Source organism: Octodon degus, unplaced genomic scaffold (assembly GCF_000260255.1).
Source record: "Octodon degus isolate 3935 unplaced genomic scaffold, OctDeg1.0 scaffold00002, whole genome shotgun sequence".
NCBI classification, from domain to species: Eukaryota; Metazoa; Chordata; class Mammalia; order Rodentia; family Octodontidae; genus Octodon; species Octodon degus.
Window position 1 is genome coordinate 36,617,751 of NW_004524578.1, and position 15,743 is coordinate 36,633,493.

The following is a 15,743-nucleotide window of genomic DNA, read 5'->3' on the forward strand; positions in this document are numbered from 1 at the left end:
TGCACCCAAACACAGCTGAATACACATTTTTCTCAGCTGCACATGGGTCATTTTCTAAAATAGACCACATACTGGTCCATAGGTCATGCTTAAGTATATGGAAGAAAACAGAAATTATTCCATGCTCATTATCTGACCACAGTGCAATGAAACTGGAAATAAATGACAAAAGAAACCAGAAAAAAACTTTCAATACATATTGACTTTGTCAATTTCTATTGACAACCCTTTCAATTCTCATTTATATAATATCACACACACACACACACACACACACACACACTCACTCACACACTTGCACGCACGCTCTACTTGGCTCCTTTCATGAAAGTGCTGCAAATTCATAATCCCCTAAGAGAGAATCTTGGAGCTAAAAGTATCCTAGAATTTTTATGTATTACATATTCCCTAATCCCCACAACAAAGACTGAAGGTACTCCATAATAACCACACTCTACTCCTGCAGCAAAAAGAGTAAATATTCCCTATAAATAGATAAACAGCCCATATTGGTAATATTAAATCAATAATGCATTGAAGTTACAAAAAAAAAGTTCATGTTTTAGAGTTTTTTGAGCTTCCAACTTTTCAGGAAAAGGAATATGATATTTTTATTGGTAACAATAATTTGAAAGCATAAACTGTTGTTTCAAAATGATTATTGTGCAATATGATAGTCTGCCTTACCTAATCTGAGTTTCGGAAACGTCTTTAGAATCCAGTTTAATCAATGTGATTCGATTAAATTTCCTATTATCCTCTGTAGGGCTTTTGCATTCCATTGCCCTGTAGTAATCTTGAAGGAATCTCTTTGTATCCTGGAAACGGTTCAGTTCTGCCTTTAATAGTAAAAGTTATTGTTGATACCCAGGAAAAAATAGACTGGTCCATGTACATGTCCCCTATAATACTCTGAGTTATTTCACATTATTACACTTTTATTAAAACTATAGAGAGAAATGAGTCTTGAAAATTATACTTATGAGAACTGGCAAAACAGCACATTCCAATGAACAGGAGGCAAATAAAAACCCAATCCGTACAAATTGTATACTGACAGGTGTCTTTAGCATGTGGGAGAAAAGTGTGGAGATGGTTTAGAAAATCATTATTCATGAAGATGTAGCATTATATTATTTGGTAAGTAGAAACTAGGAAATCATTTTCTGTTTATTCTAGCCGAACTCTTTATAGAGTCTATTTTATTCAACTGGTACTTGGGATGGTGCTGGGTGGAATTTGTGCCTTAGGTTTCTCAGTGATTATTTTATTAAAAATTTATTTTAAGGGGGGCTGGAGAGATGGCTCAGTGGAATAAGAGCTTCCCTGGCAAGCGCAAGGACCTGAGTTCAATCCCCAGTTCCAAAAAATAAAAATTATTTTGAGGAGTATAATTTGATTCACTTTAGAGTTAAATTTGAGTAAATTGCATAATATGGTTTAGAGAGCAAGTGCCCCCCAAGCCTTGTGGGTTCAGAGGTGGGTGTTTTGGAAGGTGATTATATTAAGGCACTGTACTCACTGATGAAGCCACCCACTGGTGTGTTCAGCCACTGAACGCATTACTGGAAGATGGGGCATAATAAGGAGAGGCAGGTCGCTGGGTATGTGAGATGGAAATGTACATGTTCTTCCCCAACACCTCCATTTACCTTTTCCTTCCTGGTCTCTGTGATGGCCACAGATCTCTGCCAGTCCTACTCCTATCCCCTATCTGCCTTGGAAACAGCCAAATATGCAAAGATTGAGACTTTTGAAACTGAGCCAAAATAAATATCTTCTCCTGTAAGCTGTAGGCGACAGTTATTTTGTCTGAGAGACAAGGAAAGTCATTAGGACACTGTCAAACTATATCCAGGATTTCTACATAGGAAAGATTAGAAAGTTCAAGGTGTTCTGCCTGATAGTCCTTAGAATATGGTCCTGTAGGTGTGCAATGAGAACATAATAGATGTTAGCTCTTATCCACAGATATTTCCCTTTTCATTCTTTCTAGTGTTGTTGGATATTACCTCAGTTTCTGAGGATGAAAGCCCTAAATTTAGATACCTTTTTAATGAAAGTAAGAGTCATACCATTTCCAAGAAGAGTCATGCATGGTTTGTATTCATAAGAGTGATTTTAAAAATGGCCTACTCTATGCCTCTATTACTGTGTTGGATTTCAGATATTTCTGTCATAGCATTTGATATACCTGTTTTGAACACTTGATCTCTGCCTGCTCAAACTGACATCCTGAGAATGCTTCCAGCCTGGTTTAGGCTGCATGGGGATCCTACTTAAAACTTCTACACAATCCATGTTTTGTCTGTTGACTCTGTCTTCTGGTTTAAGTGATCCCTTAAATTTCATTGTCTCTTCCCAATCCAGATTTCTAGCATTTCTAGATAGGTCTTCCTTGTCCTGATGACCCGACTTCTTTAAATCTCCCACCAGCATTGCAGAGCTAGCATAGTGGTCTTCCTTTTCCTAAGAAGTTATATTCTGAGACAGCTGCTGAGTGCTCCTCTTTCCTATCTCGGGGACAAAATATCTAACAATGAACACTTAGAGGAGGACAGGTGTATTGTGGCTCATCATTCTGTTAAATCAATCCACAACTGATGAACTTCAAGGCAGAAAGGACAGGGAAGAAAAGCATGGGCAGGGGTATGCTGTTCATGGCCAGACAGCAAGGAAACAGAGAAGTGAGAAGCCAGGCAAGAGAGTGCATCCTTGTGTCAACAGTAGTGACACCCCTCAACAACCAGATCCATCTCTGAGTGTGACACTTTGGGGGCCCCATTTTATAACTAAACCATAACACATATACAGTGTATGTGGACTCAATAAAGAGATGATTTGCATCCCAGGGGAGATGGCGATTAAGACAGTGCAAAGTGGAACAGCAAGAGCAAGAGAATTTATCATGATCCACAGAATGGTGTGTGGTTTAAATTTTATGCATTGTTAATTTCTTGAACTGTCCATTAAATATTTTCAGACCACCTGACACAGTGGTATGGGTCAGCAGTCTCAGTTATATGAGAGAATTGCTGAGATACCTCACATGAGAGCCCACCTTGAAAATAAAACAAACAAAACTATATAAGCATAATATGGGGAAGATATGGTTGTCCAAGCCCACTGAAACTATGACAAGTGAAACCATGTTAAGGGGACTACTGTATCAACAAGGCTGTTCCTGCCTCTCAGGTTTCTGCTAACTTTTCAGGCCTCCTGTGGTCTAGCCTGGGCACTAGGCAAGGTCTCTTGGAAGGCTAACCGCTAGCAATCATTGGCTATTTGTTGAAAAGTATTTGTTTAGCACCCAGATACAACCTCTAGAGATTGCCAGATAATGCAGGTAGTGGGGAAGGAAAGGAGATATAAAAGGAATTAAGATATGGTATACACATGTACTATATACCCACATTGAAGGTAGTCATGTGTTGCAAATATGGACTAATGAAAATAAAATATTCATATATATATTTTATTTGGCATATATTCTATCTGAGAAACAGGAGTAGCCTTATTGCTATAATAGTCTTCATACCATGGTTTCATTTATAGTTTCAGTGACCTTGACCAACCATGACCTCCCATTTGTATGCTTACATTGTTTTATTTTCAATGGAGGATCTCATTTGCCAGATAAATACTATCATTTCCTGTAGTATCTCCTTTTTAAAGTTAATCAGTTAAAGACCAAAAATGTTTTCTATTTTCACTACTATTCTTTTAGGAAAAATACAACCAGTATGCATAGCTTCACCAGGATATCCTTGACATTGACCTCAGTTTGCCTCAGTTTTATACAGGTTTCTACCTAACACTAGGCTCCTGACCACTCTAGAATATTCAGAGTACTTTAGAAAATTCATTATTACAAAATCATTTCTCTGTCTTTTTGAGATGTGACTTTTTAAATTTTATTTTTATATTTGTAATACATACTGATCACTTTGTGGGCATTTGGTGCATGTAAGCACCACATCTTCATCTTTCCATATCCCCTCCCCCACCTATTTCCTTCATCTTTTGTTCTCCTTCACATTTACAAAAGGTCCTTTCAAGAACTTCTTAGCAGTTTTACCACTCTTTAGTGGTAAGACCTTTGAAAGGTAATTAATTGCCAGGGAAGAAGTGTCTCTACCCTGTGCTAAAGTAGGAGCCTAATTTCAGTGATGTTCTTTCTCGAAGTCAAAACCTGTCTCAAATATTTTCTTTTCCTTTACTTTGAGTGAGACCTATTAACAAATGCATGATCTGTGGACCCTCATAGTCTTTCATAGTCCAGCTCTCAAAACTCTCTTGTGCTTACTTGGGCAAAGCTGGATGACAAAGACAGGCCTGAGCTCTCTTCTCAGTCGCTGGCAGTAGCATCCAAATAAAAGCAATGTCTATCTTCTAATCTTCTCTTGTGCAATTTTTATCTAGTAGGGTGTGAATGTAGATTAATCGGAGTCTTTTGATGAATGGTCTGTTTTTCCAATCTAGTAGTATTTAGAGAATGTTTTGTTTCTAGAAATTAAATGCCCACTGGGTCTGACCTATCCCCTGATGAAGGGCTGGGATGTCCATGTCTGCTTCAAGAGATCAATGAGGCAAACAGCTCAATTGCAGACACTCTACCTGCTGTCCCTCTCCACATATCCTGGCCACCTGCAAGTGAAGCCAGTGAGTAGCTTCTTGGGATGCTCCCCAGTTGGGCACATGTTTGTCTGAGATCAAAATGATTTCTATCAGTTAATTTGCTTGGTGAACTGGAACACATACCAGGCAGTGTTATGTGTAAAATGGCCCTTGAACACAGCCCTAACATTCCTGAAGGAATTGCTTCATGAGGCCTGCAGCTGTGGAGGGAAACTTCTGTGTCACCATCAGCCTTTACCTGCATGAGTGAGGAGAAGTGGTTCATGGTTATTCCGATGGAGTCTTGAAACCAGCTCTCGTTGATGATATCAAGCCGCTCCTGCTCTGCCTTTTCCTTCCTGGCATCACAAATGTCCCACAGGCGGTCACGCAGATCCTGCACAGAAAAGGGTGTTGCTAAGTTGTAGAACCCCTGGTCAGATCACCTCAGGGGAATCCGCCAAAAATCTTTTGCTCATCTTAAAAATGTTCCTAAGGCAAATATAGACCTGATGAACTCGTGTCTTAGAGTAGCTTATTCAATCAATAATTATTTTGCTTCTACTCTCAAATAATATGCTCAGTTACATTATCCACAGATGGCTCTGTTTTATGTATTTTAGTCCTTCCTCAACAAATTTGTTTGGATAAAAAATTGCTTTCCATGAATTGGGTGGTGGTGATGATTGCTAACAGAAAAAAAAAATGCATGCTGCTTTTAAACTAAGGGCTTAAGGGCTTGCTAATAAATGTCACAGAAGATGCCATTTACCAAAACATGCTGTCAGAGCTGAATGAGGTGGTCCAAAACTAAGCTTTGCATAAAAAGCTACCAGCAAAAATGTCTTTCAAAAGTCCAAGTTCTGCCACTTATTAAATTCTGAACAATAGTAAAGAAGATAAATATAATAATGCAAAATGTATGTATTTATAATATGATAGTAATTTTAAAATAATATAATTTATTTATATTCTTTATAATTTGCATATAAATATAACAAGTGATTACAGGAGCTGATTACAGCACATAAGTCAGTATAATTGTATCAACCTATTTAATGCCTCAAAATTAGTGTGAGGAGGCATTGCTGTAGTGACAGTAATTAACATTTGGCAATAGGATTATGGATTTGTCACTTTAAATTTTGCTTCTTACGAGTTGGCCAAATAGCTCAGTGGATCAAAGCACCTGCAAGCAGATGCAAGGGCTGGGAGTTCAATCCCCGGCCTGCTGTGCTGGCCCCACACCCAGGGTGTGCTGAGATGGAGATTGAGACTGGGCGTGGTGGCGGGTGCCTGTAATCCCAGCACTGGGGAGGCTGTGAACAGGAGAATCCCTGAGTTCAATCTAGTAGTGAGACCCTGAACACCCTTTAGACCCTTCCCTAAAATACAGAAAAAAGAAAATTTTGCTTCTTTTTGTTATCTAATTTATCTGTAATAAACATACAGTGTATTTAAAATTAGAAAAAAATCTCAAGCAAGATGTTTTAAACTTCCAAATCTTCCTATTCCCTGCCAATTATCACCTGACTAATATGGGGAAGAAGTATACAGGAGGACCGAATTTGGCGTTTTACAGATAGGTAGGAAAGAAAGATACAAAGAGGTAGTTTAAGGATTTACATAAATATGTATTTACTTTTTGAAGAACTTTTAAGAACAAGTGAAACACTTCAGTTTTACTAGAATATCTGAATACCACTTTGGGAAGCCCTTTAGCACCTCCTTGTCCTCAGGCTGTGATGCCGCCTGGCCTCTATTGCCAGAGTTTCCTGAATGGCTTCTCAATTGCTCTTCCTTCTCTTTTTGCTTTTTAATAGGATCTGTAAAACCAGAAGCCAAGGCTTCCATCCCATTCATATCAACACTAGTTTTCTAATAGCGATACAAACAAAATGGTTCTCCACACCCTCTGACACCTCAAAACCAACCCCCTGAACTGTACTCTTTCTGCTTTGGCCACATGGACCTTCTTGCTGTTCTCGAAACACACTAGGCAGCCTCCACTCTCACTTCTTTTGCCACCGCTTTCTTTGTGCCTGATACGACTGTGTCCAGAGATAGCCACACAGCCCACTCTATCACTTCTTTTATTTTTATTTTTTTATTTTTTGTGGCACCCGGGACTGAACTCAGGACTTTGTGCTTGCCAGGCAAGCATTTATTCTACTGAGCTATTTCCCCAGTCCTCACTCTGTCACTTGTGTCTTCAGTCTGTTCGAATGTCACCTCCTCAATAGGACTCTCCATAATCATCATAATATCGTCACAACGATATTCCAAGACCATCTTGGAAATGGTCTTTTTTCTCTTGTCCTGATTTCTTGTTCTCCTCACAAGTTCTTTTTACCAAAAATACTTTTAACATGTGTCTAACGATTCTTCTCTATCTCCTGACCACTAGAATCTAAGTAACTCAGGGTCACAGACTTTTCCTTCACTGTGAAGGCCCAGTCTCTTGAACAGCACAGTTACCAAGACAGATGCTCAGTGAAAATTTTCTAAGCAGATAACGAGACATGGTATAGGACTTGGCAATGCTCTTGGGGCACAAATAAATAGTAAGCTCACCACCAGATTCCTCTTTTAGTAGCCTATACTTAAGGTGGTAAGGAGAGATGAGTGTGGTGGATAATGGTATCTATCAATTTGCATAGGAAAGTTGTAGATAAATTGAAATTAAGCTTCTCACACATTGTACAAGGTATCAAGGCAATATATTTGTTCTTGAATTTATAAAAATCTACCTATTAACTGCCATGCACTGTGCTTGCTGGGTGTACAAAAATGTGTAGGGCTTGTGACCTGCTTTCAAGAGATCTATTACATACAGGCAACCTTTGGGTTTTCCTCATTTTCCTTACCCTTTCCATTACCTATGTGTATAACTATGCATAAGATAGACATGTAGTTCACCTCAGGTAATGGGTACAGCCACACAGGTATAAGGACCTACAAGACGGAGGCCAAACACACTTTCATACTGCTGATGCTGGTCTCTTTTCCCAGAAGTGCCACCACCATGTTCACATTCAGAGCTGAAAATGTGGAGGAGTCACTGCTCTGGAAAGTTAACTGGTTATGAGATCGAACCATTACAAGAGCAAACAACTTGTGAGTGTAGGAAGGGAATGAATTGGGGCTTCGCAGGACAAGGTATCAACGTGTGGTGACCTTGGCCGGGCAGGTCACCGATGTCCTTACATTCAGTCTTTGGTGTAACTCGGCCTTTGTTTCCTCATCACCCCACAGGTCTTGAGAGTTGAAATCGGTTTGCCATTGAGATACAAATTCTTGCTTGTAATCTGGCTGCCTTAGAAGCTGCTGGAAGCTTGTTCTAGAAGACATGAAAAAAAGTGAGATAGCTCCTGTGTGTCACCTAAAAATCATTGTAAAATTCTGATTGAGGAAACTGTACTCACCTAATCTCATATAAGTAAGCAATTAGAGAATGCTGATCTTCTCGCAGATTCCTGAGTGCTGTTTTGATGGTGTTTATGTAGGAATTCTCTATTAATTGCCAATAAGATACTAAAAATACAGGCACTTCCTGTTAAATGGTAAAGTATAAAAATCATTTCAAAGATGAAAATGTTTCTGGATAATTGAGTCAATGTTGAATTACCACTAAGTAAGATCAAGAGGCAGTTTGCCATTCCCCATGAAATTTCTTCTTCCTCCTTCTCCTGTTCCCAGCTAGTTCCAGTTCCAAATTATTCCTCAAGTCTCAGCACAGAGATAATTTCTTCCAGCAAACCTCTTCTGACCTAGTAAGTCTACAAGGTTACTCTAGGATGCTCTGAGACTCTTCCTTCATACCCTCTGCTTCTCCCATTATTGGAATAATATTTAGGATAGCAATTGTAGCTCTTTTCTGTATTTGATTCTGTGCCAGTTCTATTAAGCCAGAAGCCATGGCTGTCTTGTTCAACACTACACAGTCTTTCCTATAATTACTGTAGTATCTGGGATCTAATAGGCCCTCAAGGATTTGAATCAGCACACTTTTCCTTGATGGAAAACTGCCTCAAGTGGAAAACCTGGTGTTCATTTCAGGGTGGTGATGAGTTATTTCTCTGATAAACATTCTATCCTTGTTGTATACATCATGAAAATTAGAAAAGTTTCTTTTAAATTATCTCAGGTAAAGCAAAGAAACAAAGAAATAACACAAATAAAATGTAGAAGATATTAAATATAAATGTCATACAATTATTCTTTTGCTGGCTAAGCATTTACTTATTCAGGGAATCAAACATGAAGTCACCATCTGCCGTCACGAAATGCCAAATAATACGGTTGTGTAATCCAGTCTCTCTGTGAATGTTACAGCTGCATTAAAAACAAAATTCCCGTGACATTCTTAAGATGATCTGTCTCTTAAAGCAACTACACACCTATGTAGCCTTTGGGCTTTGCAGCTGGGTATCAGAGAAGAGTCAGATTCTGGTGAGTGTGTGCTTGTCTAGCATGTCCATTGCAGGTTCTCAGGTGGGACACCTCGCTGCATTTTTCTGGGCTTACCTTCAAAGGTTTCTTCCTGAGCTGGGTACATGCCTACAATCCTAACTTTCTGGAAGGCTGAGGAAGGAGGAGCCCAAGTTCAAGCCTAACTCAGGCAATGTAGGGATATGGCTCAGTGCAAAGGTCCTGGGCTTCCCAGTGCTTCCTTACCCCCAAATCCTCCCAGTTCTAAAATGTAGAAGTTAACCTCCATTTAGAAGCATGCTAGTGCAGGCATAGGGACATTGGTGGGGTGCTACACTTGCTGCATGTGTCTTCAGCAGAAATCCTTCTTTGCTCCTAGGAAATTGCATTTCTGCCTGTCCTCAGAGAGAAAATGGGTCCTTACAACATCATTTTTCTCTCCTGATTTCAGCAACACTCACATTAGTTCAAATGTTGAGTCTCTCTCTCTCTCTCTCTCTCTCTCTCTCTCTCTCTCTCTCTCTCTCTCTCTCTCTCTGTCTCCCTCCCTCCTCCCCTCATACTAGGCAAATGCTCTACCACTGAGCCACACACAGCCTGGGGCATATCTCAGGATTTGGTGAGAAGATATATATCACAAGCTATAAAAACCTTTCTAGATATTGCAAAACATTAGGTGATTTTTCTTATAAACATGGGAAGCAATGACTTGTTCTAGTTTGATTGCAAATCATCATACCTCTGGGACTGGCTCGCTCACATAGACCCATTCTTCAGATCCTGGCTTAGGTGGCGATGGCCCCACTGGAGTAGGTGATACTTCTGTAGACCCAGCAGGTGATTTCTTTATTGGTGTTTTACCTCCTGGTGGTTTTCCTTTAGGAGAACCTTAAATGTTCACATTAAATCATCAGAAAAAAAAGTAGACAAGATAGAATTCTGGTTGACGAATAAATGTACTATTGCCATGTACTTCACATGACTTACTTTGTTCTAAACTCCTTTGAACAATCTTACCAAATAAAAAGAAGTTATCTCATTCTCCACAGACCACATGTTAACCAATAATACTATCAGTATGATTTTTTAAAAAGAAATCTAAGCACTCTCATCCATTTGGCTATTAAAACCAATTGATATTTTATTTTCATCTCATAAGGTTCTTATAAACCTAGACTCTAAAGTGTGTGTCATGTGCTACTGCAAAACTGGCAAATTAAATTCAGCATCTGATTGTGAAGAACATGCGCGATAGTTTTAGTGTCCCTTGGGGATCAGTACAGAGGGCAAGAAGGAAGGGTAACTTGCAAGAGCTATCCAGAAAAGCCTACACTGCCTCGTTGCTCCCAGCCTCTTCATGACTTAATTCTTGCTACAGCTAAGGAATAAGGATACAGGCAATTGTTCTGCCCTGAGGCTGGCTGAATCGAGGCAAGATAAAGATAGAAGGGACTGGAAGGGGGAGAGAGAGAGAGAGAGAGAGAGAGAGAGAGGAAAAGAGTACAATAAAGGGAAAGAGAGGAGGAAAGGGAGTTTGGTTCTACTTAAAATCTGTAAAGGATGCATCTACTTCACTTTGCCTGATGGCATGAAAAGGAGAAACCAGAGCAATGAAATGTACTTCTTTGATCCCAATGAACTTGCTCCTTAACTCAGAGAACACAAAAATACTCTGGAAGGATCAAGGGTCTCATCATTGAGAAATTCATTCATTTTGGATTTCACTTATCTTCACATTAATTTCTGAGATTTTTTCGGTGCAGTTCACAGATGGCTGTAACATGGGGAATGCTATCATTCCCTACAACACAGTGTTCCAATGAACATTATTTAGTTGTAATACTGTTTAGAAAAGTAAATACATCTATGTTGTATTAGTTAAAAAAGAAAAATGATAAATTATGTCTTATGGATAATTCAGATGATTTCTACTTATACTTAAAAATATACCACACTATCTATAGATCTAAAATTAAATCTCAATTTTTGAAAACTTAGAAATTTTTGAAAATTTCAAAGCTTAGAAAATTTAAGAAAATGTTTGTCCAGGCAGAAACTCTAAGTTTGACTTGTTTTTCTCTATAATTATTCCTGATTCTTTCATTAAAAAACCATGATATCTCTATCACACCATTTAGATGAAGCTTTCTAAGAAGCTCTCTATAGATTGGGGACTAGATTTCTTTTCTTTTTTTGTTCCTAAATATCTTGACAATTTAGTGAAAATTAAAAAACAAGGAATTTTTTATCATTGTGTTCTCACAATAATAAGCTATATATAATTTCTAAGTTTTATCTAGTTTTTAACAATGAAAATACTGCAGGGAGAAGAGATTTGGAAGAATACAATCATATCTATGCCACAGTAAATGCAAACAAAAGTTGCTTCTGAGCAAAATCTTTATCAGCATCTTAAATGTGAGAAGAAGCATTCCTTTGAATTCTTTGGTGTCCAATGAGTAAGAACCTGATGTGTCACCTAGAAGCCAGCAGAGCCATGACAGTTGCATATAAAAGTAAAATCAAGAAAAAGAAATTAGAGGTTAGGATCCAAGATTTATTTAATATTAGAAGCAAGGCAATTGTTAGCCACAATGAAATTACAGAAAAACAGGTTTGAGCTAAACAAACACATAAATCAACAACAGTCATCTTTTTGCTAAGTTTTGAGCAATTAAAAATGAAAATCTTGAATCAAATTATAAAAGAAAGTAAATGTTTGATTCAAAAATTAAGAATAAGCCGTTATCAGTTGAGAAGGGAGGACATTAAGAAAGCCAGACCAGTTTTGCTTTAGCATTTCTCAGGGAGGGAGAACTGGGTGGTGAGAATTGTAGAAAAGAATAAAAGTACAGAAATTGTGATTTATTATATTTTAAATAAAGGTAATAGTAAAATTATCATTATCTTTCAGTCACACAATGTTTCCTACAGAGCCTGACCTAACGGCATTGCAGTAGGCAGCACTGATGGCTCTCTCATTTCTCGTGGCCAGCATCCTTTGCTAGTAGCTGGGGGGCTGCGTGCAAACAGCAGCAACCAAAGTTGCAATGGAGGATGATGCGGATGAAACAAACATGTTGGCTTAGGAAGGGGACAGACTATAGCAGCACAACCAGGTGGAGGAAGTGGCATTGCCAGGCCTGGAGCCAGCAACTGGCCTTTAGCAGCTTATTCTTTGACTTTCTTGTGGGAAGCTGTATTGGAAAAGCTCAAAGAGAAAAAGCTTTGTTTGTTTGTTTGTTTGTTTGTTTGTTTTATCTCCTCTGTGTCCTGAAATTCATGTTGCTGCTTTTCATAGAGCCAGAAAATGGAAATTGCATAGAAGCGAGATTGGAAATCTGGGATTTCTTATACTTAATTTTCATACTATTGGGGTTGTGGAGATAGCTCAGTATTATAAGCACTTGCCTGATAAGGGAAAGGTCCTAAGTTCAATCCCCAGTATTGCCCCCCCCCAGATTTTTTTGTACTATTTAAGTATAGTTATAGAGATAAGTGAATGGAAGTGCCTGTATCAGTTTTATAAAAGACACTCCTATCTGCCCAATCTTGATGTAGGTCAATAAAAGTCCATTTGTATTTCAAGTTTAATCTGAACCAGATTCTACTCTATCTGACTTTTGTATATTTATTTATTGCATACAATAGCCACACAAGCAGTTACTCTTACCTTTCATTTACAGATGAGGACATTGAGTCATATTAATTTGCATATTGAGGCACATAAATTTGCCTGAGGCTACCCATATATTAAATGGCAAAGCTAGCATACCAATCTAGACAGGCTGGTTCCAAGTCCAGCACTCTGGTTTTGATGGTCACACTCACTAATTTTTAGTGTTTGCTGAGTAGCTCATAAATATTCATTAGATTAGTATCGGGAAATTTTCAAAAGTTAGAGGAATTTTTATAATACTATTTATTTGGTTCCTAAATGAGTTTTCAGTTTGTTTTCTGCTTGGAAATTTTTAGGCACAGAATTTTGAGTGACAGGCTAATAACAATTCATTAAAACATTCATATTTAAGATCAAAAACAATATTTAATGTACTAGAACCACAGGGACAGAATGAAGGTAAAATTTAGGAAAGGTATGAGATTTAATTTGCAAGTGAGTGTGGGTGTGGAGATGGCCTCACATGGAGTGAAAGCTTTCTCTTTCCTGCTGGGTAGGTTGACAGTTCCTAAGAAAACACACCCTTATTTATTTTAGCATTCAATGCCATCATCTTTGAAGTAGTAAAATAATCCTATTGACTTCACAGGTTATTGGGAGAATTTAAATTTAATTCCTCTTACATAGTGCCTGGCACATGTCGGGCACTCCAAAAGAGAGTTTGCTATGATTATGAACAGGTTAATGGAAGGAGATGGGGGTCAATTTTGCAATTTGAATTGTGTAATGTGATAATGAATTCTTTAGCTTCAGGAATGTGGTATTAATTTTAAGATGAAACATCTTAAATATCCTGCATTTTCTTTAATATCATGATGACCTTATCAATTGTGCAGAATATTGTCCTGTTTATAGTTCTAAGTAATAAAAATAATTTTTAGAAATTAATTCTGAGGAGTTTTTTCTTTTCTTTTATACCTGGCATATCTCCTTTTCTCTGGGAATGAGACTGATGTAACCCTATGCTTCTTCTTTGCCTTGCCTGTGAGATTGTTCTCTGTTTAATGAGCCAGCAGAACTTCTGAGTCCCTGAGCTGAGCATGCTAATTTCTTCATGTCGAGTCTCAAGATTCCTGTTTAGTTTCAACAGCGTGTGTGTGTGTGTGTGTGTGTGTGTGTGTGTGTGTGTGTATTCATATACATATATATGCATGTATTTATTTAAATATTTGGGGAAATCATAAATAGTTCATTAGAAATAACTGAATGTTTCTGATCAAATGACTATAATAAAGCAGTAAACCTTTGGCTCCAGTATAGGGATTCTCAAAGTTTGATGGCCATCACGATTCTTTGGAGGATTTATTAAAATACAAGTTTATAGGCTGAGGAGATAGCTCAGTAGTCTAAGAACCTGTCTGGCAAGCTCAAGGTCTGGAGCTTAACACCTGGTACCTCATGCATCGTCAGCCAGGAATCCCAGGCATGTTGTGCTGGCTCCCAAACTGGGTTTGGTGGTGCATGCCTGTAATCTTGGCACTGGCAAGGTTGAGACAGGAGGATCATTACTAGTCTGAACTGTGTAGTGAGACTCTGTACCAAATAAATAAACAAATAAATGAAATTTTTTTAAAAATGAAATACAAGTTGCTGGGACAGCCTCCTGTAACTTCACAGTAGGTCTTGAGCATTTGGTTTTCTAACACAAGTGATGGACCATGGCCTACAACTAAGAGCCATTGTTCTTGTAAGTGCACCTAGTTTTACTTTTGTCTTTTTGTTTTAGCTCTTCCCCATCTTTTGCAACAAGTGGTTTAAATGTTTACAACACTGACATTGTTAGTTCTAAGTCAAGTAGCCTTATAGCATCTAAAATAAATGAAATTATAAGCCAAGTCAGAAGGCAAGCACTTGAAAAATACTACTACCAATATATAGTGCTGCCACAGGGGCTAAAGATGACACCATTCCATTTCCAAGTGTTTGTTTCACATAATTATAGTCCTAACAGATACTCCTTCGAGGGAGAAAAATTTTGCAACCAAAATGTTTTGAGATCTTATTGCAACTATAAATCCCCCAAGAGATACCTACTAACATAGGAAAAAATTCTTAATTAAAAATATTTAAACATAATCTAACTGGGAAGTTTTCTGAACTTAGCTGATTATGGGAAACTTAGTTTCTAATTGGTATCTCCCAGAAAAGACTAGAGCGCTAACAAGCCTTGTTTCATGGAAGAAAATAGTGGCACATTGGCAAATGGGTGGAAGAGAATAAGAAATAATTTAAAATTTAAGATAAGTGCTATTGTGAATAGAATTGCAGTAGAAGGGTAGAGATTGTTATAATGTGTGGAGAAGACCCTGAACGAGTGACAGATGATCATGCAGAAAAGAGTGATACTTGAAGAAAGAGATGGTTCCTCAGTTCATAAGAAAGGCTTTAAATATAACTGGTCTGTAATCTGGCTTATGAGATAAAAATGATTTATACTGCTTACTTTTCATGATGTTAACTTCAAATATTAAGAAATAAGATAAACTTATTTTTGTAAAGGTCAAATCAATACCAGTTCTATACAACCAAAAGAATTCTAAATCTTGATAGAGTTCATTTGTTTCCAATATTTAATACAATAAAATAGTGAAATTAAACCTAAAAACCTTAGAAATATTTAGCGTTAAACTGATATTACTACCAAACTCCAATATGCATATTTTCCTGTTGAACATGGGTGTTCGTTTCTTTTTTGTTCTTGTTGTTTTGTTTTTGTTTTCATTTATATATTTGATACAGGGTCTCACTATTCAACTCTAACTCGTAGTGATTCTCCTGTTTTCAGCTTCTCCAGCACTGGGATTACAGGCATGTGCCACCATACCCAGACTCCGTCGCCAGCTCAGCGCACCTAGGGACAGGGCTGCCAAGGCACATGGGACCAGGGATTGAACCCTGGTCCCTGAGCTTGCCAAAGCAGGCACTTAGTCCGCTGAGCTATCTTGCCAGCCCTTGGATGTTCACTTTTGATGTTTGGCATCTGCTTTTAATCAAGAGTGCTCATATATATATATAT

At 38.0% G+C, this 15,743-nt stretch overlaps 1 protein-coding gene across 4 annotated transcripts in view; it reads right to left on the reverse strand.

The window, feature by feature from the left end:
- The window catches only part of Spef2 (sperm flagellar 2), a 224,325-nt gene that overhangs the window by 86,423 nt on the left and 122,159 nt on the right, over window positions 1–15,743 (reverse strand). For 3 of the 4 annotated variants that reach the window (XM_023712040.1, XM_023712034.1, XM_023712033.1), the window contains 5 exons: window positions 9,788–9,936; window positions 8,043–8,170; window positions 7,825–7,957; window positions 4,877–5,014; window positions 688–839 (listed from right to left, as the gene is read on the reverse strand). In XM_023712040.1, the coding sequence (XP_023567808.1) occupies window positions 688–839; window positions 4,877–5,014; window positions 7,825–7,957; window positions 8,043–8,170; window positions 9,788–9,936 (700 nt within the window). The remainder of the gene's footprint in view (window positions 1–687; window positions 840–4,876; window positions 5,015–7,824; window positions 7,958–8,042; window positions 8,171–9,787; window positions 9,937–15,743) is intronic. The other variant, XR_002820491.1, reaches the window with a different exon arrangement.